This window comes from Pieris rapae, chromosome 11, assembly GCF_905147795.1.
Source record: "Pieris rapae chromosome 11, ilPieRapa1.1, whole genome shotgun sequence".
Lineage (NCBI taxonomy): Eukaryota > Metazoa > Arthropoda > Insecta > Lepidoptera > Pieridae > Pieris > Pieris rapae.
In genome coordinates this window covers 7,838,525-7,863,869 of record NC_059519.1, presented here as the reverse complement: position 1 = coordinate 7,863,869, position 25,345 = coordinate 7,838,525, and the positions used below count along the sequence as shown (strand labels likewise).

At 31.2% G+C, this 25,345-nt stretch overlaps 7 protein-coding genes across 9 annotated transcripts; 2 read left to right on the top strand and 5 right to left on the bottom strand.

Annotated features, from left to right (window-relative positions):
- The first annotated feature begins 559 nt into the window (after nucleotides 1-559).
- LOC110994279 (CCA tRNA nucleotidyltransferase 1, mitochondrial) lies at nucleotides 560-2,957 on the top strand. Of its 2 annotated transcripts, none has more exons than XM_022260823.2 (6): nucleotides 560-672; nucleotides 964-1,166; nucleotides 1,251-1,534; nucleotides 1,766-2,086; nucleotides 2,174-2,387; nucleotides 2,621-2,957. In XM_022260823.2, exons 2-6 carry the CDS (start codon nucleotides 1,015-1,017, stop codon nucleotides 2,916-2,918), a joined length of 1,269 nt encoding a protein of 422 aa, XP_022116515.2. In that variant the 5' UTR covers nucleotides 560-672; nucleotides 964-1,014; the 3' UTR covers nucleotides 2,919-2,957. The 2 variants fall into 2 exon arrangements, with proteins under 2 accessions (XP_022116515.2, XP_022116514.2); XM_022260822.2 differs by lacking the exon at nucleotides 560-672 and adding an exon at nucleotides 709-867.
- Nucleotides 2,943-4,630, bottom strand: LOC110994281 (abscission/NoCut checkpoint regulator). Of its 2 annotated transcripts, none has more exons than XM_022260826.2 (6): nucleotides 4,477-4,630; nucleotides 4,286-4,372; nucleotides 4,149-4,219; nucleotides 3,834-4,080; nucleotides 3,398-3,640; nucleotides 2,943-3,227 (listed from the first exon to the last, which is right to left on the bottom strand). In XM_022260826.2, the coding sequence occupies exons 1-6, from the start codon at nucleotides 4,522-4,524 to the stop codon at nucleotides 3,030-3,032; spliced, it is 894 nt and encodes a 297-aa protein (XP_022116518.2). In that variant the 5' UTR covers nucleotides 4,525-4,630; the 3' UTR covers nucleotides 2,943-3,029. The 2 variants fall into 2 exon arrangements, with proteins under 2 accessions (XP_022116518.2, XP_045486197.1); XM_045630241.1 differs by having other exon boundaries at nucleotides 4,438-4,569.
- An 817-nt stretch (nucleotides 4,631-5,447) lies between these two features.
- On the bottom strand, nucleotides 5,448-6,487 carry LOC110994280 (DNA repair protein XRCC3). The gene has a single exon (XM_022260824.2). The coding sequence runs from the start codon at nucleotides 6,360-6,362 to the stop codon at nucleotides 5,448-5,450; it is 915 nt and encodes a 304-aa protein (XP_022116516.2). The 5' UTR covers nucleotides 6,363-6,487.
- Nucleotides 6,488-6,617: 130 nt separating this feature from the next.
- On the top strand, nucleotides 6,618-7,723 carry LOC110994282 (probable pterin-4-alpha-carbinolamine dehydratase). The gene is made up of 3 exons (XM_022260827.2): nucleotides 6,618-6,931; nucleotides 7,102-7,311; nucleotides 7,478-7,723. The coding sequence occupies exons 1-3, from the start codon at nucleotides 6,755-6,757 to the stop codon at nucleotides 7,559-7,561; spliced, it is 471 nt and encodes a 156-aa protein (XP_022116519.2). The 5' UTR covers nucleotides 6,618-6,754; the 3' UTR covers nucleotides 7,562-7,723.
- A 152-nt stretch (nucleotides 7,724-7,875) lies between these two features.
- On the bottom strand, nucleotides 7,876-14,173 carry LOC110994277 (L-threonine ammonia-lyase). Its single transcript, XM_022260821.2, has 10 exons — nucleotides 14,072-14,173; nucleotides 12,584-12,694; nucleotides 12,441-12,511; nucleotides 11,579-11,866; nucleotides 10,411-10,573; nucleotides 10,091-10,246; nucleotides 9,276-9,412; nucleotides 8,692-8,791; nucleotides 8,296-8,421; nucleotides 7,876-8,126 (listed from the first exon to the last, which is right to left on the bottom strand). Exons 1-10 carry the CDS (start codon nucleotides 14,084-14,086, stop codon nucleotides 7,971-7,973), a joined length of 1,323 nt encoding a protein of 440 aa, XP_022116513.1. The 5' UTR covers nucleotides 14,087-14,173; the 3' UTR covers nucleotides 7,876-7,970.
- A 129-nt stretch (nucleotides 14,174-14,302) lies between these two features.
- Nucleotides 14,303-20,268, bottom strand: LOC110994296 (L-threonine ammonia-lyase-like). The gene is made up of 11 exons (XM_022260847.2): nucleotides 20,149-20,268; nucleotides 18,766-18,879; nucleotides 18,373-18,443; nucleotides 17,836-17,932; nucleotides 16,964-17,154; nucleotides 16,619-16,781; nucleotides 16,162-16,317; nucleotides 15,876-16,018; nucleotides 15,532-15,631; nucleotides 14,720-14,848; nucleotides 14,303-14,456 (listed from the first exon to the last, which is right to left on the bottom strand). The coding sequence occupies exons 1-11, from the start codon at nucleotides 20,266-20,268 to the stop codon at nucleotides 14,313-14,315; spliced, it is 1,428 nt and encodes a 475-aa protein (XP_022116539.2). The 3' UTR covers nucleotides 14,303-14,312.
- Nucleotides 20,269-20,651: 383 nt separating this feature from the next.
- Nucleotides 20,652-25,189, bottom strand: LOC110994304 (L-threonine ammonia-lyase-like). The gene is made up of 9 exons (XM_022260855.2): nucleotides 24,731-25,189; nucleotides 24,078-24,191; nucleotides 23,898-23,968; nucleotides 23,374-23,661; nucleotides 23,078-23,240; nucleotides 22,773-22,928; nucleotides 22,001-22,137; nucleotides 21,483-21,708; nucleotides 20,652-21,018 (listed from the first exon to the last, which is right to left on the bottom strand). The coding sequence occupies exons 1-9, from the start codon at nucleotides 24,737-24,739 to the stop codon at nucleotides 20,845-20,847; spliced, it is 1,338 nt and encodes a 445-aa protein (XP_022116547.1). The 5' UTR covers nucleotides 24,740-25,189; the 3' UTR covers nucleotides 20,652-20,844.
- Between the last annotated feature and the right edge of the window lie 156 nt (nucleotides 25,190-25,345).

Sequence of the window (25,345 nt, the reverse complement as noted above, 5' to 3'; positions counted from 1 at the left end):
ATATGTATATATTTTCTTTTTGTTAATGTTACAACCTACTGTAATCATAACTGTCTATTCTCTATTATGTAATATATTTTGTCTATCTGAAGTGGTGGAGGCATGATGCCTTCAGGCAGGTGCTCTGACCTTTAGCAGGCATCATAATAATAATAATTATCCCTTAAAAGAAGAATGACAATTATTTACATACATTGATAAATATCTAGTTGTAACTTATGTACAAAGTTTTGGGAGAAATAAAGATTATTATTATACTTATTATAAAAATAGAGTTGATAACAATGAAAAATATTGTATTTTGTAAAATAGTAAAAATGTATTTGAACTATAATATAAATAAAACAATTTCAACAGCTTCAGTAAAACCTTAAATTCTCTATCTCTCTTATTAGCATATTCTACCCAACCAGCGTTAGTGTGTAATCTCTCTATTCTGAAAGCTCTTAATCTACAAATTAAGAGGTGTAAAGGAAAAAAAAGTAGAGAACTACTGCTAAAGAAAATAACATCAATCATAGATTTACCTCTACTTTTAGTTCTTGATTAACTGTACTCTATCTGTGAACATAGATGACAACTAAAAGTTTCTACTTTCTAACGATCTGTTATCTGTGCAAGTTACATTGATGATTGAAAATTGAAATTATGTGATTCAATAACAAAACATAGGTACAGTACAACAATTTCATTTTTTATTTCATTTAGAAGTATGGGCACGTAATTTTTTAAGTAATTGTAAATTAGTAATTATACTTAAGGTTTTGACGGGTATATGTGTAATTTTCATTATTTATTTAAACATTAAAAATAACCAAAAACATGAAAATCCTATTTACTGTTTTAAGTAGATTATTTCACCAAAATGTAAGTTTTCTTTCATACTTTAGCGGCTTATTTCGTATCGCCTATTCCAATTTCAGATCATATTTAATTAAGCTTAACTTTTATATGTTATTGTAGATTTCATATAATAATTTAAAAAGACCAATCCCCAAGCGTCGGAAGTCCAGAATGGATGAGAATCTTAAATGTCGGCAAAATCCAGTAGTTATTAAATTGGACTCTCCAGAATTTAAGAGCATATTTAATAAAGAGGTACTGGATTTGAAATCTGTATTTGATAAATATAATTATGAAATTCGGATAGCTGGAGGTGCCGTAAGGTAATAAATGCTAGTTTTATATTAATTTTCTAGATAAACCTCGTATTAGTGAAAAACATCTCATAAAATATTTTTTAATTATAGAGATCTCCTGATGGGACAAAAAGCAAAAGATTTAGATTTTGCTACACCAGCAACACCTGATCAAATGAAAGAAATGTTTACAAAAGAAAATATTAGAATGATAAATTTGAGTGGAGAAAAACATGGTACAATTACCCCAAGGATAAATGACAAAGAAAACTTTGAAGTAACAACTCTAAGAATAGATATGGTAACAGATGGTCGTCATGCAGAGGTTGAATTCACTAAAGATTGGAAATTGGATGCTAATCGTCGAGATCTTACTATTAACTCAATGTTTTTAGGTAAATTTATGTACAGTATCAGGATATTATTCATGTATATATATGTATAATATCTGTTTTGATCTTATAAATACCTTGAATACTGAGTTGATTTATAAATATTTTTTATTGACACATTGCTTTTTGGTAGGTCTTTTAATAATTAATTTATAACAATAAATAATTTTCTTGACCCAATTTTTAATTAAACATTGTTTATATTGAAACATGATTATTGATTAATGTTATTAGGCTTTGATGGCTCTGTATATGACTACTTTTATGGATTTGATGATCTAAAGAAAAGAAGAATAGCCTTTGTTGGGGATCCAGATGTAAGAATAAAGGAAGATTTTTTGAGAATTATGCGCTATTTTCGTTTCTATGGTAGAATAGCAGAAGAACCCAATAATCATGAAAAAAGTACTCTGGAAGTTATAGAAAAAAATGTTGAGGGTCTTCAAAATGTCTCTGGGGAGCGGATTTGGATGGAGCTTAAAAAGACACTTGAAGGAAACTTTGCTGGAAATCTATTACAGACAATGTTAAATGTTGGTGTTGGTCAATACATTGGTGAGTATTGAACATGCATATTTTGCAGTAACATTGATGGACAGTCAAACAATAATTTATATAAATTTTGATAATTTGATGTTTCAGGTATTCCCAATCCAAACATGGATTCATTAGATAGGTTACTTAAGCGTAGTGGACATTTAGCCTTACATCCTATGAGCTATTTAGCTTCTTTGTTGAATGATATTGATGACGTCACACTGTTGAATAGTAGGCTAAAATTTTCAGGTTTCGAGAGGGATATGGCATATTTTATTGTAGAACATAGAGATGATAAAGAATCTACACGACCTTTAATGTAAGTATTTGAACTTCTTATGATCTTATCTGTTTTAAATGTTAAATACATGAATTTGCTATCATTGCCAATTTGTTACTATGCAGCATGAATGAGTACAGCTTGACCAACCTAGTGTAAATAAACATTTAAGATATACTATCTGAGATTAGATTTAAAATAAATGCATAATTATTTCAGATAAACTGCTAGCATACATTATGCTACTAATATTAAATGTTTTTATTCTACAGGCCTTATGAAAAATTAGTTATAAATACAAAAATTAAGCAAAGAAATGCCATTGAATATGTAAAAGAACTACTCAAATATAGAGGAGAAAAAGATCTTTTAAAAAAATTTGAGCAATGGCAAGTACCAATATTTCCAGTTAATGGGAAAACTTTAAAGGATAATGGAGTTCCACCAGGCAAAATGTATGGAAAAATAATTGAAAAATTGAAGAACATTTGGATAGATCATGAGTATAAACTCAGTTGTGATGATTTAGTTAAAATTATTCCAAGTCTTATAGAAGACTGTAAGAAATGAAACAATTATTACAACATTAAATTATTTATTTAAAATGTATAGTGCATTTATTTAATTAATGAAACATTTAATATAATAATTAAATAAAAATTCCATTTACAAATATAATACTTAAACATTTGGTGGGGCTGTATATTTCTCATATTTATCGCAACCATCTTCATCATCCTTGTGTTCCGTAAAACATAGTTTACAAAATAAATACTTGCAACCCAAACATCTCATTACAGCATCTTCATTACAAATTTCACAAAACGGCAATTCATTATTTATAGGGGTTGCAAGTTCATCATCGCACTCAACCTTGGCCTTAAACATATAAAAGTAATTTTAAATATGTAGTATGTCATACCTAATTTTATCAACTGATGTTATAGTAAAATAAAACTTATTTTAAAACACACTTATATACTAGGAATATATAGTCCCTAGGTCACAGGCATAAAATGTTAATTAAATACTACATATTATTTTTTCACCTTGTCAATGATTTTTCTAATAACTTCATCATCTGATTCCATCAAAACGGTATCAGTCTTTGGAATACTGTTTAAAGCAGTCTGTTGACCTTTTAGCTTGTAAAGTCTCCCTTCAATGTCATTAATTTTGCTTTTAAATTCATCTTCATATTTTTTATCAATACTTGCATGAGCCAGATATTGTCTTAGTAAATCATTGGCTTGTTCTTCTTCTGTTCTTAAATCTGGTGTTGGTAAAACTGCCTACAATGTAGCCAAAAAAAATAAATTATATTTATAAAATAATCTCTTTATAAAGCCATACTATTAATTTACTTTTTAGTTTAAAAAAACTTAAATAATAACAAAGACAACCTTAGAGTCAGATACCAGTTAAATTTAATATAATCTTAATGATATCATTAATATGATGTTAATTATTGTTAATATGAATTACCTTACTCTGAATTGATTCTAATGGGACTTCTTTAATATTAGCTAATCTTTGTTCAACTTGTGCCTGGGAAGTGGAAGGAATATCTTTTAATTTTTTTAAGCGTTCTGCAATATCTTTATCAGTGCACTTTGACAAGTTAAGTTTATCTTCTTTGAGCTTCAGTAGCCGCTTTCTGATTTCTTCCTCAACTGGATCATTTTTATTAATGTCCATGTGGCCTATTGTAACATCTGGACTTTCAATTCGTCTGTGAAATTAAGATAAGATTACTAATTGTTTCATAAAGAGAACTGATAAACATGCAACTATACTTACTTAAAATAGGCAGCTGGTGGCTCTATTACTTTATGTTTAGAATTTAAATTGTTTTTGCATTTGCCACAGACCTTAAACATATTTTTTAAATTTTACGTTAAACAAGAATTTAGGATAAAAGCAATAGTCTAACTTACCTTAGCATCGGAATTAAGTTTTGGTAAAAATAGTTTGTAGTTCAAACATTTTGAGCAATAGCTAAAACCACAGCTCGGACATCCTTTCTAGAAATGTTAAAAATTGATAAAATGTTATTACAAAAATATATAGGTATAGATTGCGTATTTACAAGTTTTAGGAAATCCCTTAAACTTGTAATTTGTGTTACCTCTTTTCGTATCATTGAAAAAGTCTTACAACAAGTATTACATGACATTTTTTATACCAGTAAACAACCCTTTCTACAATAGTTTTAAAAATTATTAGTTCTTATTTCTTACTCAAATTTACAGAATACAATTCAGTGTTGCCAAATCACTATTCGAAATTACCCTTTTATAAATCCTAATATTTCTAGGGTATGTAAGAAAACGGCCCTTAAAATAAAAATAATCGAACTTTATTTTTATATGACTACTAGCGTTGCTGTGGCTAAGGTTGTTGTTATTACATGGTACTGTACTTTAATGAGAGAAATGTACTTTGAGAACTTGTAATGTTAAAGGTAGCTGTCTGTGAAACGTTGGTACTCTTAACACAGCGCCAGCTGTTAGAATTTTATCAAATAATAAACAAATAATTTGCAATAAAATAAAATTGCAACTATAATTATTTGAGTTGGATCTCAAGTTGGATCGAACTGCACATAGTGTGCGAATTTTATTATAATCGGTTAAGTGGTTTAGGAGTCCATTGAGGACAAACATTGTGACACGAGATTTATATATTATATTAAGATATAACCCAACAACGACTATATAATATCTTCCTATAGTATATTGATAGTAATCAATCACACAATGGAAGATATTATGATAAGATGTAAAATGTTCACAGTAAAACATATTTTCAGTATTGGGTAGTAGAGTATTAAAAAATTAGTGCAGATATGAACGTATATGTATGAACATACTAGTGAAATATATGAAATAGAACCGGGATAAAAGTCTCTCGGTCTTCTTTATAAAACTGCAGAAAAAAATCCACACATGAGAACCAATGTGAATGCACAATCATAATGCATTTAAATATAATATAATTAATTATTTGTCTTAGACAAAAACTACTACTAAATTAAAAATACACATCTTAGTTACAGAACTTTTTATCGAAAATAAAATAAACACAGTGTTTATTGTGTTATATAGTTTTAATGCCGGTAGAATCAATAATAAATTTGCAATTTTTATTCTGTAAATCAGGACCAAATACAACAATAAATTCACGAACATTATTATTACAATTCTTTGTGTTTTTCTCTTCTCCCTTTCGTTTTACCATGCACCTATACGTTATTATATTAGACCATGCAAGCCCTAAAGAGGGTAAGATATTATCGAATTCGTCAAAAGACGATGTAACTTGATTTATGACAATGACTGCTAGACCATATTTTTGTGCGATATTTATTAATAATATACCTAGTTCTCTTAACTCCTCTGCACGGTGAACATAATTAATAACATCAACTCGAAAAGGTGCTGCTATAGAATCGACGATAATGACTGAAACTTTTTTTTGTTCTACTAATTTTCGTAATCGTACGCGGACACATGATAAAAGATCTTGACTCTCTGTTATGTGTTCAATAAATATTTTCTCTCGATATTCGCTATTAGATGCGGGATTATTGTGATATTCTAGTAGTTGGTTAAAACGTTTTAGGGGAAATGCGTCTTCAGTGCAAATGTATATAGAACCATCTTTTCCACATTGTGCTGCTATTTGCAATGCTAGTTGTGTTTTGCCTGCACCACTTTCACCATATATTTCACTCAGTGTTCCAACTCGAAATCCACCATTTAATATATCATCGAAGCCTAAGCATCCTGTTTGAATGTGCTTTTCATTCTCTAATTTTTCAGCTGTTACAATTTTAGGACAAAAATATCTAGCAACTAAATTTTTGAGTAAGTTTATGTCTTCTTCTTTCAGGTTTGTTAATTTTTGTATGTCCCATGTAGAAAGATTTATTATTTCTTTTACAGTACAGATTCCTGCTGCTTCAATAACATCGTACATGTTGGGGGGAATAATATTCTTTAAGTTTGCCATCGTAATTTGTTATTATTAAACGCTTATAAATTAATGATAAAAGTACAAATTTCAGGAAAACCTACAACTAAATAGATAGGTATTCAAAATTATAAATGTTTATTTTTAGTCCGCAGCATTCAGATGTCAATTGTCAAAAGAAAACTGTTTATTGTGAATAGCGATTAGCGATCAGTATAATTTATTGCTAAACATATTTACATTACCGCTAAAATCAACAAGCTTTCTCGATGATTAAAAGTATAAACAGGGGCATAACAATAATCATCAATGTTAATTATAACCATTAAAAAGTTTAAGAATTACGCGCCTCATTTCCACCTTACATTGGTTACTATATATTTTAAGTTTGCCAATGAAACGAAGTAGGTAATACTTCACCAGTCTTTAAAATGTATTTATTTCGAGGTCGAACATTTAATGTAAGTCGTAACGTAGCGATACACTTTCACCCCGAAGCTGTACAAAGCACGTACGTTCCCAAACCGATCAATGATATTGCCAGTCGAGTAACTTGTTGCGTTGGTATATCAAGTGTTGCTCCGCCCACTTCTAATATAAGGAAAATGGTAAGTAATAAGAATTTCAACCAAAATTTTATACATTATTATGAGTGCGTCTATCCTAACAATTTATTAGACGTCTTTCTATGAAATGACTAATTAGAGTTAGCTAAAATATTAAATGTAAAAAACTAAATTTCAAGTGTTGTTCTCAGTTGTGAAATTGTGTGTTATAGGCAGATAAATTAAGTCAAGAGGACCGTGATACCAAACTTGCTCCTCTGTTGTCAACAGGATGGAAAGTTCAAACCAATAGAGATGCAATTGAGAAAGAATTTCAGTTTAAAAATTTCAATGAGGCATTTAGTTTCATGACTAGAGTTGCATTGTTAGCTGAAAAAATGGATCACCATCCTGAATGGTTTAACGTTTACAACAAAGTTCAGGTATGGACACTTGATTTTATTCAATATGTTTACATTTACATTTTTTGCTTGGTAAGATTCTATTCTAGTCTAAATTATCATAATAACCTTATTTACATCATAATAGAACATGTTTTTTTAAATAATTTACAGAGATTTTGTTTTGATTGTTCATGTTTGTTTTTAGGTAACACTGTCTTCCCATGATGTTAATGGATTAAGCAAAAGGGATGTTAAAATGGCAACATTCATGGACAACATTATTCAGTAGATCTATTTCAAATATTATATTAAAGTTTTAATATCAAATACAACAATTTTTATGTTTCTGTAAAGAAACCTTATGAACATATGTTTTTAAATGTTACAATTCTATAATTGGCAAATATAATTGTAATTTTACTCTAATTAATCAGTGTGGTTTGGTTTAAAAGAAAAAAAAATTAACTCAAAATTAAGTCTTAATTTTTTTTATTCCTCTGGCACAAGTAATTTGTATTTACTTAATTACATTACGTATAATTATAGTTAATATGGTATGAAATAAACAATTTTGTTTTATTTTTTTTAATTTTGATTCTTCATTTTAAATAAACACAGTACATTGATTTATTAAGAAATATATTTTAAAAGTGTTTGAAGTTTTATAATACTGAGTAAATTTGTTTTTAATGATATAATCAATTGCAACACTTTCTAACATAGCATGGGCAAACATATTTTTCATTGAATGGTTCGGTTTCGAAAACTGACGCCGTGGGACCATATTCGCGTTCCACTATTCTTTTCAATTCAAGAGCATGTTCCAAGTGCCTCGCTTCACACACTAGTTTAACCTGCGACAGAGAATTATTATTAGTTATAATAGAGATAGCTTGTGTACATATTATCTTGTTTATATCACATTTTGAATCAAAACTTAATGTTCCTGTAAAAACAATTGTGTAATTATCGATTTTATTAAGTCCTATTTTTTTTTTTTTGGGAAATTATGTTGTTCTTTACCTCTACCCTATAAATTTCATTTTCTACCCATACACGGTCTTGAAATTGCCTCTTGACATTGTATCCTCCGCTTGCCAGAAGCCGCAGGAGTTTCTCAAATTCCTTTGAGGAATCCTTGATATAAACCTAAAATTTTACATTAATTACCTACTTGATCTAAACCTACTATAAATTATTATCGATATTAAAATATATCCTATATGCACGACAAATTTATGAAGTTCGTATTTTTTTCTTATCTTTATTTGTATCCGTATTATGATATAACTGGAAAACCAAATATTTTTTTAACTGTATTGCCATGTTGACTTTGAGAGGGAATTGGTGAAAAATTTAATCACAAACTACCTAACTACAATTTAGCAAATTTTTAATATTTATACTGAATAAACCTACTTTAAACTTAACCAGTCTACCCTCAGCCGCAAGACCTCTGTCCAAACATCGGCTCATCAATACAGCGTCCATGTTACCTCCGCTTAAAATGCATACAACGCTGCAACGCATTAGGTACAATGAACAATCATATCATTACATAATTATGGTTATATTTATAACGTATATCTAAGCCTTCTCTTAAAAATATTCAATAAACATTAGCATTTATTAGACGGGCATAGGCATGACTTACTACCCTACGACTAATAAGATGTTTATTTTAAAATGGTATGGGAAACAGCCAAATGCCAATGATTTTAAATAAATTTTGAAGTAGTTGTTATATTAACATAAAAAACACTATTGTTGTTATATTAACATAAAAACATATATTAACACAAATATAAAAAAAATATTATCATAGCAAATTATTCAGAATCAGTAGAATATTATTAGAACACAGGAAAAATGAAAGGGAACAAATAAAACGTGGATTAATGTTATGGTGTTTGATATGATTTAAAACTAGTAATCATGGTAACTATAATACTATACTATAAATTAATAGTTCACATTTAATAATGAGTGTTTTAAATTCGTACTTCTTTGTCTTCAATTCAGGCACGAGATTACCCAAAATTGCAGCCAAAGTGCAAGCAGCGGCACCTTCGACTACCAATCTTTCTAGTTCAACTAGATGCAGCACTGATCTCGTAATCCAATCCTCATTCACCAACAACTTAAAATTAATATGTATATTGTATAAGTAAGATTGTTTTTATTAAACAATAGTATACACAGTAATATATAATAGTATACAGTTAGTATCGTGATAATTTGACGTGTTGATACACGAGGTCATGACATCTTTAAATTTCCAAACATTCATCAATATTTGACCTATTTGTAAAAAAACAATTCGGGAACGAATGTAAATGAGATTTAATTAAACTTGTATGAAAGATATTCTTTATAAATTAATTTAATCAAGAATTTTATAAAGAATATATTTTATGTTTTCGATCAATGGCAGTAGTTTCCCAGTTAATTCCCTGTTGAGTGTGCTTTCAAAAGGGAAGCAATACTTTTTTTTTTACTTGGGGAAATGCATTGTGCATACCTTTTCGCGGCGCGACTGTTTAACCACTAAAACCCCAAGGTGCCACCAACAATCGCCTTATGCGGGATGCATAATAGCAAATCATTGCTAAAAAATTAATACTATCCTTGAGAGTACCAAGAGCGCGTACCAATTCTTAAAAGGCCAGTATCACACTTGTGAGCCTCCTACAATGTCCAGATCAATTACAATCAGGATTATATAAAAAAGATATGCATATGCGAACCTACTGCCATTGATCATCGAAAATATAAATTTATTTTACACACATGTAATTTTATTTTATAAAATCATTACCATTTTATCAAGCAATGGCTTAGCTGTATGAAACGCATTTATTCCCACACTGGGCATGGCAATCGAGTCGGCTGCAGAACTTTGCCACGGAAGGTTCGTTCGTTCCCCCATTTCCAGCGACTTGAAGAAAGTGGGAACCTTTTCCGATTGTATTCCCTGCAATTTCATTGATATAAAATTCTTATCATTGAGCATACAGAATTTTAACTTATTATGTTTTGTACTTCAACAAAGCCGACGAAAAACAATTTTCATCACGATACAATAAACTCAAAAACAAATATTGAGAAATTTAATACGATTTTTATAAATAATCTTACATAAACTAGGCAATCGGGCTTTACGTATTTGATAACAGCTGCAACAGCGGCTACGAGACCGCCACTTCCAACAGGTACCAGAATCGCATCCACGTTCGGAATTTGATCCAAAATCTCTAACGCCACTGTACCATATCCAGACAGAATATGAGGATGGTCGCGACTAAAATAAATAGGTGACATGGGAAAAATTCAATCCAGAAAATTGTTCTAGTAGTAGCCAATTAAAATTATGAATGTTAAATTATGAGTATCGTGAATTGATCAGAGAATTATTATTTGCTTTACACCATTTCATTAACCCGTAGAATTGTATTATGTAAAATAACAAGATGATTACAGTCTAACTATAATGAAGTAACTGTTGTAAAAAAGTAATTTAGCTCAAATCCTACGGTGGTTTCATTTCTGTACAGAGAACGATAACATAAATACCATACTTAATTTTAATTTGCTATATACTTACTTGTACATATATAGCAAATTAAATGTTTATGAAATTTTTTTATATCTTGACTTTTCGGATTAAAGTAATAACAGATCAATAATTTGTCGCTTGTTTTTTTCATTCTTCATTTGCGTTCGACAAAATATTTATGTTACCGGAATTGTATACAAATCCTAGGAAATTTATATAATTCAAAAACTATTTAGGAAATGTATAAAATATTGTTTTGAAAACTATTTAATACATTAATGTCTTAGGAAATGTGCACAATTTCTAGGAATTGTATGTAATTCCAAATCGTATTAGGAAATATTGTGTAAAAATAACCTAACCTAACTTAAAAGCTAACGCTAAACGCGGCACTAGCGAGATCGCCTGATCAGACAAAACAATACCCTCGCTCCGCCATCCCCGCATATCCATTGATATCTCAAATATTTAAATTTCCGATTGCTATTTAGACAATGTATAGGTTTAGGAAACGTGTCTAATATAATTTGTTTACACATTTCCGTGCGATTTTAGGAATCACATACAATTCCGTTAACATATACATTATACAAATTGATTATTTTGAACTAAGTAATTTGACTAAATTGAGCATTTTGAAAAAGCAGCAATTTCAACGTTTATAACTTCAGCATGGACTGCAGTATGACGTAACCTATGAGCGTGTCCTAATGCATTTTTATATAATAAATATATTGAAAAACAGCTTACCCATTTATATAAGTCAAACCCTTTTCCCTTGCAATTGCTCGCGCAAATCGTTGACTCTCGGTAAGGTTTCCGCCCTGAATTACAATTTTTGCGCCAAGGTTATGACACTGTTGTAATTTATTTATTGCCACACTGATAGGCATTACCACGGTACAAGGTATACCAAGTTTCTTTCCATAATAACAGAGTCCGATTGCTTGATTGCCCATCGACGCAACAACGATTCCAATTTTTCTCTTATCAAGAGGAAGCATTTCTAGTGAGTTCAATGCCCCCCTTTCTTTAAAACTGTCAAAGAAAGTATGAACAATTGTATCATTAAGAGTAGTTTTACACGTTTTTGTCGCATTGATTTACGAAGTATGTGCCTTCAGACCCGAATTTAATTTCTTAAGCATTAAATTATATTGTATAGCTGTATACTGAAACATTTTCTTGTTATCATATATCATAACTGACAACCCGAGAAGACTACGAATCACGATCGATGAACTGGCAACATAAAGCAAAGAAGTGAAGAAGGATTTAACGATAAAGAAATAGAAAACAAAAGCCATGACAAACAGAACACCAGATACTATTAGTCCGGCACCGGCATCTTGCCTATTCTAATGTACGGCTGCGAAACTTGGACCACTAAGTACGTCACAAGCCACCGGACTTGCAAGGAATATGAAGCACTGGAAGAAGCTGGAGGAGGCATTTGTCACAAAGGCAAGCTGTACAAGAGGGCAGCTAGGCAACAAAACCTCCTTAAAGAACGTTTTTAAATACATACATATATGTTTTGTAAACTTACTCTTGTATTAGTTAAAATAAAGTCTTTGAAATTGAAAGTATAAATACTAAAACATTTTCTTACCTTCCCGTTCTTTGTAGAGTTTCCAACTTGTAAAATAAATTCATACAGAAATCATTCTGTTTGTGTGATATCTACGAAAAAGTTATATTGTTCATTAAACTTTTTATTTTAATTGGAAACATAAAAACACACTTCACACGTACCACGTACGGCGTTTCTGGCATATATTTTCTAATTCTTTGCATTGCATCCAGTGCATCATTATAAGTAATAGTTACTGGATTGTCTGGATCGCAGAACTCGTCAAAGTCTTCCTGCAATTTAAAGGATTACGTTTAATAATATTTAACTTGAATTTGATATATTAAAAACCATACAAAAGAAATGGCATTTGTGAGCGTTATTGCGTAACAATCATATGAGCTTTCGCTTCTCACATCCAACGTGTTTTAAATGAAATGTGGCAATTTTTATTAACTGCAACCTTTTGGGGTTCTGGAAGAAATATTATAATATAATGCTCGGCGTTGGTGTCAGATTTTAATAACTGCGGCAAATGGACGTCTCCTGCATAGGTATTCTCCTAAATCAGTGGCATATAGTTGTTCTATTTTGGTCTCTTTACATTGATTTTATTAGAGATTTTGACAGTACCGTCTTTTTTAGTACCGTCGATTCTTCATCTAATTTGGATACTCAAATTCTGCTTTTAAGCAGATGGAAAATTTTAGATTTACGGATCCAGTTCACACTTCATTTAGTGTATTGTTTCGATCTAGTTGAAATATGCAGACGCAATTAATTTAGCGCGCCCGCGCCCCCCTATTCGTCGCGCCCAAGAGGGGCATAGCCTAGCCGAGTTAATCAGGCCCTGTGTACGGTACACACTACACATTAGTACTAGGCGATGACAAATGTATCTTTGTAATAAAATTAATAGGTTCGCGTATTAAAAAATAGGTTTAGATAACCCCAAATCATTTGATTTCGTAACGAAGCGGAGCGACAAACTAAAACTACCGGTGACTTGAAGATGTACGACGAATATTTTGTCTATGGAAATTATTAAGTATATAATATATAGTATCAAGGTAAGAAGCTTACTCGGAAGATCTTTTTTAATGCCGCGTTTTACTTTAACGGCTTTATCTTTAAGTGATGAATGATCAATTTATTTGTACCTATATATAATTGGTGTTTCTACCTCAAATTTCTTAATCTACTACCACTATTATCACACACTCATATTATTTTCATACATTTTGGGTTTTATCAAATCACAACTTCTTTATGCGTAAGACTTAACATTAATACGCGCGCATACGAACAAATTTCATAATCAATTTCGGTTATAGCGCCGAATCGACCGAGAAGTGAAAATTGAAATGAGTGATAGAACAAAAGGTAAGAAGGGAAGGGCAAGGGATAGATAGATATTTCCTTAATTTTTTCACAATAGCGTAAAAGAAAACAGCAACGTCTCTTGTTAAAATTAACAATGGAAACTATCTTTTGTGTTTTTAGTACATACAATATGTAGTTTTTTGTAAAAAACGAAAAAACATTGATGTGACCTAACGGTTTATTAAAATCGTTTAAGCTCTTGTGCGTTATCATACAACTAACGAAACACACTGTATACGACAAATATATAAAGCCGTATTAATACATATTTTTATTAAGTTACTTACGTAGCGTCGGGTCATGTTTGCGTAAGATTATTATTGTTTGTTAATCCATTGAGAATTTTGTAAAAATGTCGAATTATTTTGCAAAGTTATAATGAAAATCTGTCAGTTGTGACATTTTATACTTCTAATTTAAACTTTTCCGGTTTCTATTTCATTCATAGAGTTCTTTATGATTAAAAACACTTGCAGTTACTAAATAATGGTTGGATTCCATTTTTGAATTTCCCAATTAAGATCTATTTTATCTTCCAGGAAAACATGCGCAAATGGGGACCGGACGGTACGGCTCTTCATAAAATTGACATTTATTTGGAAAAAGACGCTCCATTACTCTCTTGAGTGTACATGCATGTCCAATATCACGGGTTTCACAGAGTACTTTGAGCTGAAATAATTGATTTGATTGATGCATAAGGGTGCGCTATCCTCTATAATCTATAATCGTAATAAGCTCGAGTTTACTTTAAAAATGAACATGATTTTTTATCTATTTAAGGTGGATTATCAATAAGACTTTAATTCCTTAAATATATAACAGATCCAGCGTTATCACTACTGTTTATAGACGGAGAGAAATAAGATATTATAGACAGATTGTGTCGGTATAACTGGTGAATTATGAACAATCCGAATTATATAAATACTGACATAAATTTTATCAAAATCATCGTCGAGTAATGGTTTCTCAGATAGGTATTGAATAACATTTGCGCCAACATTAGCAATCATACTTAGCACCTTGAGGTGTTCCCATGGCTCATCAAGACTTAAACGTACCTAAAAAAACATATCAGTTAAATTCATTCAATTTTAAAATTCTCCAAATACTATTAGCAGTACAAAACTTTATTTTTCCGAAGCATTGTATGTATAATTTATTACTAGTACTACCAAATTACGCCCATAACCAATAACCTCAATCCATTTTAGACGATCTAATTTAGACATCTGAATCCTTATATTGATAAAAGTGTGCCAATAACCAACCGAGGGATAATATTCGCTATCTTTCGATACAAGCTATCCATGTTAGGTCGGATCGGTGTACGTGGATAGACCTCTGTATGAAAATGACAGTTTAACTTAAGATTTTAACTTACACCAGTTTATAAATAATTGATTTGATATGTTTTAACACAGACATGTATATTTTAATATTGTTTTTACGATTTTATTTACTCTATTTGGTTTATATTGATTATGAAATATGAGTGAAAAGAGCGGTTGCATTCTATCCGTCGCCAAAAATGGATTGTCTTCGTAGGGTTTGGTTATTGGAATGCAGATAAGAGATCGATCGACTGTCACGGTCTGATTGAAAACAATCTGAGATTGTGGATTAATTATTGGATTCAGGCGTTAGATCAAACTAATATGTCTCCTTATAGATTATTTATTTTACACACAAATTTGTACAAAAGTTAAAACGTGGGGCACTTTTATGAGTATCTTTAACTTACACTCAATTTAACAAATCGGCCTTCGATTATTTTCGCTCTTTCCAAACACCGAGGAAGGATCAAAGTGTCTATGTTTCCACCAGTCAATACGCAAACGACACTGAAATTTCAAAATATAAATCAAGCCGATCATGTAAAAACTAACCTTTTTATAAAAAAAAAAATCTTACGGCCAAAAATACTGGCTGATATGTTTTATTTTTTTACAAAGAGCCGACTTTTTGTTTTGAAAGTTGGATATTTTTTTTTTTGGTGGCCTGGTATCTAGACCTTTAGGCAATGACAGTTGGATATTACTAAAATTAAAATAGGTTATAAAAATAATATTAGGAAAAACAACATACGTCTTCTTCCTTAACTCTGGAAGTATATTTGGCGTGGACATAAATGCAGCCAAGCTTACTGCGCCTGCTCCTTCGACTATAAGCTTTTCTTCTTCTACCAAATGTAGCATCGCGCGTGATATACAATCGTCATTTATTAAAACCTATTAAACGTGTTAAAAGTAAAATTATTGATTGATCTTTATCAACTTTTAGTCATTCATTATACACCTGATTTTAAAAATAGAACACTGTTCATAGACATATAATATCTATTCCTTATGATACTTAAAATGACACCGCAAACCATTTTATCAATGAGACTCCTTGCGGTGTGGAAGGCGTTGTATCCAGCCGTTGGCACTATTAAAGATGGCGCCAAATTACGCGTCACAACTGTTTGGTATGGGCGCCCCTTTTCCATGGCATTGAAGAACGAGTTTGAAGTTTTTGTTTGCACACCCTAGAAAAACAGTTGATTAATTATTTAATTGATTCTATCATATAAGTGTACTCTGATTTGAGGGTATACTTGGAGAGTATTAGGGGTTAGAATAAACTGTGTTTTATGTTATTTTAATTAATTTTGTATTGTATATATTATAGTCTATTTTATTGTGAGTTTAGCCATGTCTGTAATTAATAAATAAATAAATAATTTTATAAAATAAATAATAAAATAAATAGTTTAATAGTAATTTCATAGCTAATCAAGCTTCTCAAAATTGGAACAAAAATCAGATAGACAAAGAAATTATTCTTACGTAAACTAATATTCCTGGTTTCATATGCTTGACTGCGGCTGATATGCCAGCAAGAAGACCGCCCCCACCCACAGGTACTATGATTGCATCGGTCTCCGGTAGTTGTTCTAAGATCTCGATCCCTATTGAACCAGATGCAGCTATGACGTTGGGATTATCGTATCTGTTAAATTAATACTATAATAAATACGACTTAATCAATGAATTGTTATTAATATTTATGAAGTTAATAAAGATTTATATGCGCAGCAGAGGTGCCTCTTAGCCGTCGAAGCTGGCATAGAAACTTAGCATGGGTGGTGGTAAAACTCGAATATTAGGAACAATTTAACCAAACAACTATACCCGTTTATATACACTTGTCCCCTCTTTTTAAGCATAATAAACGCCTGTCGTCTCGCATCATCCAGAGTCTCTCCGTAAGACACAACAAAGGCTCCTAGTTCGTGACACCTTCCCACAACATAAACTGGTGTCGTTGACGGTAGAACCACCGTCACAGGTATGCCTAAACGTTGACCATACAATGCCAAAGCCTGGAAAGAAATAACTTTTGAGAAATATGTAATATATTAATCGATATTTTATTATATTTATATAGATAGTTAACGATAAATACCTACGTAAGTCTGCTCGTTGCAAAAGTTTAGATTATTTATTACATACATTATAAACCAGGCTTTTTTCGAAGAGTAGATATTCTTATTAATTTAAAATTTCAGTTATTAGAGCTTCGGTTTTGCAGGCATTGTCGCCATCTTTAACATTTCTAGTCTCTTTCCTTTCTTTAACATATTTAATCATTAAGGCATGGCATATAACTCTGAGGTACAAAGTTGATTTCCGGCAAAACAACATCGATTGATTAAATCATTAGATTTAAATTGTACAATTAAATTTTGAATATTCGATTAAGAGATATCTGGGATCATTGTGTACTCTTTGTACAAAATAATTACCTAACTTAAATTAATAACTGGTAAGAATTCTATTATTTATATATTAATAAAAATGTTAATGTGTAGTTTGTGTGTTATTTGTCAAATGATTTGTTATTTATTGTTGTTGCTTCGTTGTATTATTTTAACTTGTTTTCTTTTTATGTTGTGTTATTGTTAATAGTCGATGCAAAGAGATTAATTATATTAATTATAAAGTTGTAACAGAAATATAGATTGTATATTGTCATTTAAATAATATATGTTCTAATACTTTACCAACGCCCAATTGCCCAAAGAAGCTGTGATAACACCATGACATTTTTCGTCCTCATTTAATACGGACAAAGCGTAAAAAGCTTTTCTTTCATTATAGCTGTGATTAAGAAATTGTTATTGAATTACATAAAATGAAGTTTACAATTTGATAAATATGTGGCACTGTTGGATTTGAGTGTGATGGTCTGTTTACTTATTTAGCCATTCCAAGAATATGAGATAATTTTCATTATTCTAAGGGCCTGTTTCACGATGTCCGGATAAGTTCCAAATAAGCTATTTGTTACTTATTGGTATGATAAATAGTATTTTTGCGTTTCACGACTGTCAGATAGCGCTATACGTCATGAAATTCGAAGTATCTTATTTGGAACTTTTATCTTTCGAATAATTTATGTGTTGCATAGCTATTTGGGACTTTATCCATACATTGTGAAACAGGCCCTAAATTGACGATCATACTACAATATCAAATTCCAGTGACACATACAAACTGATATCATCCTTGTTTAAACTTATTTGATAACAAAAACTTACCTGCCAGTTTTATAAAATATCTCAACTTTATAGAATATATCCATATCAAATTCAGCACAACATTTTGATCGCTGAAATGTATTTAAATTTACAAATAGCGTGTATTTAGCGAGAAATAATTTTCGCTGCAATTGTGTTTATGTAACAGTTTAAAACTTTCTAAACTAAAAAAACTTTCATTTATCTCTACAAAGAAAAGATAACGTACTAAATTACTTAGCTATGATGCGATTATGAACGATAGAGTGGTATGTTTAATTACATAAGTAATTTAAAACGAAAAATGTATGTTATTGTTCTAAAGCGGTTACATTTGTTCATAGCTTCATTTTTCAACCAATTTTGATAAAATTGACGAAAACTAACTTTATGTTCGTGTTATGTTAAATTTACCACTAAAGGAGTCCTTGCTATTTCGTCACTTATCCTGCGGTAAGCAGTTAAGATATCCTTATATGTTATTGTTTTTGGAAAATCAGGATCACACAACGGATCTATTTGGTCCTCCTGAAAGAAAACATTTTTATTAGTAATTTGTGCTTTCCTTGTATACCTACATCATCATAAAAAATGTTATCTATACTAATATTATAAAGAGGAAAGGTTTGATTTTTTGTTTGTTTGTATGAATTGAATAGGCTCCGAAACTACTTGGCAGATTTGAAAAATTCTTTCACTGTTGGAAAGCTACATCATTCCTGAGTGACATAGGCTATATTTCATTTTCAAACAAAATAGGCATCCTTACTAAAATTACGATAACATTAACATTTGTTTATTATTTGATACAATTCTAACAGATGGCGCTGAGTTAAAGGTAGTTTAGTTTAGGTCCGTGTCGTGGTACCAACGTTTCACATAAGTTCTCCTACGGTTTCCCTTGATTAATTTACTACTATGTAAGTAAAAATACTACTATGCAAAAACCTTAGCCGCAGCAACGCTTGGCCGAGTCTGCTATTCTTTTATAAATTATTTTAGATAATTGAGTTCGCTGATAATATATATCCCGATCAGGAGGTAGACAAATAAATCAAAATAATTTCTTTGTTTCTTTTGATATATATAAAATGAGTTTTTATATGCCAGCAAATAAATATAACAAAAAGGATGATGAATTACAGTCTAGTAATCCTAGAACCTATGAGCTTTCAGCTGCATTTAAGGCGAAAAGTAATTCTAGTATCTAGAATGTCTATGTTCCTGTAAATGTTTGACAATTCTCAAGATGAAGTGTCGATCTATAATGACAATTCATATAAGAACCGCCTTATAGATAAAGGTCCGTGCTCTAGACCGTCGATCAAACTTAAATTTAGTTTCAAGAGCTGTCAAACCAATTTTCTGAATGGAGTTTCATATAAGTTTGACTACGCTCAAGACGCGACTATGGCTTGTCACTACGAATTTGAATATACGTGTAGGCCTCTGACACGTGGTGACTAAAACAGTACATCATAATAATAACCGTAATTTATTTATGTTTTTCACTGTTTTTTTTTAGTTTCTGTATGGCTTGTCTGGGATTTAGTTTTCAGCAAGCTTTGCAACTACTAGCGAAGTTTTAAAGTTGTATTGTTGTTAGTAATCTAAATACGGTGTTAGAACTTAGAAATTATTACATCATGGTCAACTCCGCTACAGAATCGGTAGGCTAAGTCATATGCCTGCAAGAAGAATGATGAGTTACACACGGAAAGTCCGTACATGAAGTACCTATTCTGTTTCTATGTTTAGTGACAACTATATAATTAATGCTACTATATAAGTACTTACTGACGTAGGACACCAAGGAGTAGGAACAATTGGTTTTCTTTTAGCCAATACTGCAGGAGCTTCACCTAAGGATTCTTTTGGCGGGTCTTGATCAAATGTAAGTTTAGGGAGTTTTTCCATATTAGAGATTTGTACTTAACTTAAAATGTATTGTTTGATGTGTTATAAAGTCATAATATTATTATAAGTGGTTATGGATTTTCATAATAAATTATTGTTTAATCAAGACATCTTTATTGCAATTTATTTATGTATACAAAACATTTGCGACAGTTTGAACTGTCACACAACATTGTTGACTACATCGGGTTCCACAGAGGAGGTAATTTTATTTATTTTAGGTAACCATATATGTATAGTAATCCAGATTATATAAACATTCGAATTCAATTTCTTTTCAATTCAGAGGCTTTAGACAAAATTCCTGATTTAAAAAAAAAACACAATACGTAAAACCTTGTATCTACATATATGATCCTAAGTTTATTCCACAACTTTAGCAGGTCCAGTACAATATGGTTCCTATCTTACTATATTTACCTTTATTTTCATAATAGCGCAGATTAATTTGCTCAATAAAACAAAGGTCTACCCGTTTATATCTTATATGTTTTGAAACATGTTAAAAGTCTTTTCAGATAAAAATTTTATTCATAAAAATATATATATCAGTTACTTTATTGATACACGGAAACACTATTTCTGCATACAAACTGGGTTGGGCGCTAAACATGGTCCGCGACGGGCACCTGGAGATTTTGCCTGACTATCACCCATTTCCGGGAAGAAATAATTCTTGAACTGTTTCTTTACTTGTTCAACAAGTTCTTTAGTGTGGTCCCAACCCCTGGTTTCAGCTATTACTTTAAGCTGTAAAATAATACATTTATATAATAAAACGTAAAAGACGTAAGACACACAGCTATACATTCAAACAGTAGCACAATTTCTGGGCATTTTACAGGCACGCCTATAAAGAAACCGCCACCATAGTTATGATGCGCCGTCGACTTTTGGGACTTAGCTAGTGTATTTTTTACAATATGTTTATTTATTTATTATAAAAACACTCTTGCCTTAACAGATGACCCTAAATTGATACGAGTGAACAATAATAATACACTTTACAGACGAAACACAAAAAAATAAACATATGAAATTACAAAATAAAAATACAAGAAATTTACTAACTGTAGGAACTAACAAATAATATTACTTTTGCCAGCTCACTCAACGGACAATGTTAACTTATGTAAGCTTGGTTATTTCACCAACTGTGCATTAAGAGCATACAATCCAACTGTTCTGGCCTATATTGAGGCACAAATGCTCACCTCACAGCTAAAGATGTCTCCCTTGACCCAAGCTCTCTCAGGAATACAATCCCGAAGTGTTACTCCCAGGTTTGCCATCATTCCACATAACTCTGCCATACCTCCAGGACGATCGGTAACGGTTACTTTGAATTTAACTAGTCGTCCTTCAGCAGCCATCCCACGCTCTAAGGCCCGGGCAAGAATTGTTGTATCGATGTTACCGCCACTTAGAACACAGACAACACTGTAAAAGTGAAACTCATCTTGAACTATACCAAAATTCAATGGATTTTTGCACTGAAGATTATTACAAAATTTTAAAATCACCTGTAAAATATATGACTAAAGGAAAATGTAGAAAAAAGGGTTTAGAAAAATTCATATGCAACTTTTATAAGTGCTATATAGAACAACGAATTATTGACTAAGTAATAATAATAGTAGTAAAAAGTATATAAAATGTAGTTCTATATGTCACACATTCAACCTCTGGATCGCCAAAGTTTTATAGTTAAGTTTATTGAAAAGATTCTAACGTTTTCCCTTTGAGATTCGGAAACAATCCCGCCATGATTGAAGCAATGGTAACAGCAGCACCGCCTTCAACCACAAATCTTTCCTCCTCAACGACGTGCATAATGGCACGAGCTACCCAATCTTCTTTAACAACAACCTTTGTAAATATATTAATGATTTTAATATAACGTTGTAATATAACAATACCTTTAGTACAATTATATATTTATTTATAAAAACACTCCGGCTTTAACAGGTGACCCTAAATTGACACGAGTGAACAATCAGTAATAAACTTTACAGACGAAACAAAAAAATAACAAACATATGAAATTACATAATAAAAATACAAGAAATTTAGTAACTACTATAGGCATATAACTTTTGCTAGCTCACTCAACGGACAATCAAAAAGGTCCATAAACCTATGTTAATAGTTATTAGTGTATTTGTTTAATATACTTCCCTATATTAAACAAATTTAGCGGTTGACACGAAAGGTCAATGCACTGATGACATTTGAAAAGCTTTTTGTTTTATTTCTGAAATTTAGTTTTATTTATAAGATTACCAATAAAATTTATATATATTTTTATACAAAAGAAACTACAACTTTCACAAGCGGTTTTACAAAATTAGTTTGATAATTGATTAAAACTTAGTAACTAAAGGCTTAATTTCTTAGAAATTTATATGTGTTTCACAATTGGTATCGTGCAAGATTAAATACAAAACAATGTTATTTGTAAGAAAAATAATTATAAAAACACAGGATAGAGAAAGAGTACTAACCATTTTATCTATAAGACCTTTTAAATTGTAAAACGTATTTACGCCGACCATGTTAACAGCTAACCCATCAGCTATTGTTGAATCAATTGTTATAGCTACTCTCTCATTTTTTTTCAATGCTTCCACCATACTGCAGGCTTTTTCTGTACAAATGCCCTGTAAATTATATCATGTAGCTTAGTTTGTTTTAATTATATAATTTAATATATTTTTAAGTGCACAGTAGACCACGGATTTTATGAAATCATCGACTAATGATGGAGAGTCTTAAGCATACAAAAAGGCGTAAGTATGTGAGACGTTACATAGACTTCAGCATCCGGTTTCAAATGTTTCACAGCAACTGCAATTCCGCACGCCAAACTGCCACCTCCGACTGGGACTAAAACCGCATCGACTCCTTGAACTTGTTCCATTATTTCTATACCTATAGTTCCTTGTCCCTCTATAACATTGGGATGATCATAGCTGAAAAAATCAAGACAAGCTTTTCTTCATCTATTATTAACTAAGCTAATCCATTATGCTTATTTAAAAATTGTCGCATCTACCAATGCTTTATCAAAGGTCGCTTAGTAAAAAAAATATCGGTAGGTCATACCCATTAACATATCGCATTTTCTTTTCCTTAGCTATACCCATTCCAAAGCGTTTCGCTTCCGCAATGTTATTGCCATGTAGTAATAGCTTCGCACCAAATTTTTCACACTTAGAAATCTTCGTGATAGGTGCCTGTATTGGCATTACAATTATACAAGGGATCCCCATAAGTGTTGAATGGTAGGCGAGAGATAATCCGTGGTTACCAGTAGAGGCTGCTATCACGCCAGCTCTTTTTTGTTCTTCGTTAAGTAACATTAGAGTGTTTCTTACACCTCGCTCTTTAAAACTGAAAACATTAAACACGGAGCTTGGCAATTAAATTGACTTCAACATCAGTATTGGAGATCACCGAAACTATATTTAATCACGACTAGCACATCAGAGAAGGTTATACTTTTAATCCTTCGCAAGATGAAATTGAAAATGATTCAGAGTTACCAACCTGGAGTAGGTACCTAGTACCTAGCCTAACCGATATGAGGGGTTATATCAATAAATTTCGTTAAGTATACAAAAGTTTACCATCCAGTGTACTGCATGAATTCTTGTTTCAGGTAAATTTCCATCCCAAGTCTGTCAGACATAAGTGCCCTCTGAAATATATTTTGTTCATTGAAAATATCTTAAAATTTGTTTTCTTTAAACTTTAAGCAAGATTTGTGTTTACATTTGGTTTATAAAGCGTTAAACTAGAATACTAACCGTGCATGACGTCTTTACAACAAATCCAGCAATTCTTTTCGATGCAGCTAGTATATCGTCATATTTAATTTTTCTTGGATTGTTAGGGTCGCAGAACTCGTCAAATTCTACGTCCTACGACATTTGTAATAGCAACTTAAAACTCTTTTAACTAAATTAAAAAAATGTCACTGTTGTGTCTTGTTGGCTTTGACAGGTCAGATCCAGCCAGCGTAGCTCGACTGGAGATCTAAGTGCGTTTGCGTCAAGTATTTATATGAAAATTAGTAACGTGCGCAAACTAGGGAAGCTGGAATTTTTTATATATACATTTTTGACCCACGCACGTTTTCATACTACTTTGACGAGCTCATGGAAGAACGCCCTGCCAGTAGTGCTTTAATCATTACAACAAATATATCGTCAACATATACAAATCCTATTTAATGTACATTTTGTATTTGTCACAATATATTGATAGCCTCAACTGAGAATATTGCTGTTCAACCCTCAAGTCGAGAATTCCGCTTAAGTACTTAAAGTTTTAGCTTTAAGTTGTTCGTATGGCAAAGGGAAATAAACTGAGGTAGCTTTTGCATTACCTTGCCACTTTATAAAGAAAAAAAGAATGTAGAAAAGTGAGATGATGCACGATGATAACAATTTATACTTACGTCTTGCATTGTGGGAATTGTTTTATGTATTATATAAACAAGGAATTTTGTATCATGTTTAAACTGAATTAAATTATTTAGAAATTCCGAGAGCCTCCATACATGTTAGTTTTTGATGTGTGTCATCATTTCTCTATGATTTATGTTGACACATGTGCTATCAGCCAGTATTAACAATGATGTTATTTATTTCAGATATATAAAAGACTATGACTACGGCGGATTATCTTTCAGGCCGTTAGTTAAACGGCTAGGCTGTTAATTGAACGGCTTATTTAGCCGGTTGGCTGCGACAGATCCAAGAAGTTCGGATGTAGCAGTTGCACTGCCAAACCACGAAGAAAGTTTAAAAGTTACTATATTGCTTACATCAATACCACTTGATGATGCATTTATATGTGAATGGAGTGTTTTTTAATATAAAATGGAAAGGAAATCACCTCAGCTATTCCATATTTTATCATTATAAACAGACAAATATTTGTATTTATTTAATTTATTTGAAATCACAGATAAAATTGTTTGCATATTACTAAATAACATTTTGTTGTACAATTTATTATAAGTTTATTATAAACGATACATTTCCAAACGTATTATTGATCGACGCCTGCG

What these genes read in the sequence shown, in the direction of transcription:
- LOC110994281 (XM_045630241.1), bottom strand. Translation starts at nt 4,524, where the DNA reads ATGTCATGTAATACTTGTTGTAAGACTTTTTCAATGATACGAAAAGAG. An exon ending in TAGAATCAATTCAGAGTAAG is followed by an intron (nt 3,641 to 3,833) that starts GTAATTCATATT and finishes GCTACATTGTAG; the next exon opens with GCAGTTTTACCAACACCAGA. An exon ending in TTAGAAAAATCATTGACAAG is followed by an intron (nt 3,228 to 3,397) that starts GTGAAAAAATAA and finishes TATATGTTTAAG; the next exon opens with GCCAAGGTTGAGTGCGATGA.
- LOC110994296 (XM_022260847.2), bottom strand. Translation starts at nt 20,268, where the DNA reads ATGGAAAAACTCCCTAAACTTACATTTGATCAAGACCCGCCAAAAGAA. An exon ending in GGACAAGTGTATATAAACGG is followed by an intron (nt 16,782 to 16,963) that starts GTATAGTTGTTT and finishes TTAATTTAACAG; the next exon opens with ATACGATAATCCCAACGTCA. An exon ending in GGAGTCTCATTGATAAAATG is followed by an intron (nt 16,019 to 16,161) that starts GTTTGCGGTGTC and finishes CACGTTTAATAG; the next exon opens with GTTTTAATAAATGACGATTG.
- LOC110994280 (XM_022260824.2), bottom strand. Translation starts at nt 6,362, where the DNA reads ATGGCAAACTTAAAGAATATTATTCCCCCCAACATGTACGATGTTATT.
- LOC110994282 (XM_022260827.2), top strand. Translation starts at nt 6,755, where the DNA reads ATGTATTTATTTCGAGGTCGAACATTTAATGTAAGTCGTAACGTAGCG. An exon ending in CTTCTAATATAAGGAAAATG is followed by an intron (nt 6,932 to 7,101) that starts GTAAGTAATAAG and finishes TGTGTGTTATAG; the next exon opens with GCAGATAAATTAAGTCAAGA. An exon ending in ACGTTTACAACAAAGTTCAG is followed by an intron (nt 7,312 to 7,477) that starts GTATGGACACTT and finishes GTTTGTTTTTAG; the next exon opens with GTAACACTGTCTTCCCATGA.
- LOC110994277 (XM_022260821.2), bottom strand. An exon ending in ACTCTACAAAGAACGGGAAG is followed by an intron (nt 11,867 to 12,440) that starts GTAAGAAAATGT and finishes TTTCTTTGACAG; the next exon opens with TTTTAAAGAAAGGGGGGCAT. An exon ending in CCTGAATTGAAGACAAAGAA is followed by an intron (nt 8,792 to 9,275) that starts GTACGAATTTAA and finishes AATGCGTTGCAG; the next exon opens with CGTTGTATGCATTTTAAGCG.
- LOC110994279 (XM_022260822.2), top strand. Translation starts at nt 823, where the DNA reads ATGAAAATCCTATTTACTGTTTTAAGTAGATTATTTCACCAAAAT. An exon ending in ATAGCTGGAGGTGCCGTAAG is followed by an intron (nt 1,167 to 1,250) that starts GTAATAAATGCT and finishes TTTTAATTATAG; the next exon opens with AGATCTCCTGATGGGACAAA. An exon ending in TGGTGTTGGTCAATACATTG is followed by an intron (nt 2,087 to 2,173) that starts GTGAGTATTGAA and finishes TTGATGTTTCAG; the next exon opens with GTATTCCCAATCCAAACATG.
- LOC110994304 (XM_022260855.2), bottom strand. An exon ending in AACCGGATGCTGAAGTCTAT is followed by an intron (nt 22,929 to 23,077) that starts GTAACGTCTCAC and finishes TATAATTTACAG; the next exon opens with GGCATTTGTACAGAAAAAGC. An exon ending in CCGAATCTCAAAGGGAAAAC is followed by an intron (nt 21,709 to 22,000) that starts GTTAGAATCTTT and finishes TCACTTTTACAG; the next exon opens with TGTTGTCTGTGTTCTAAGTG.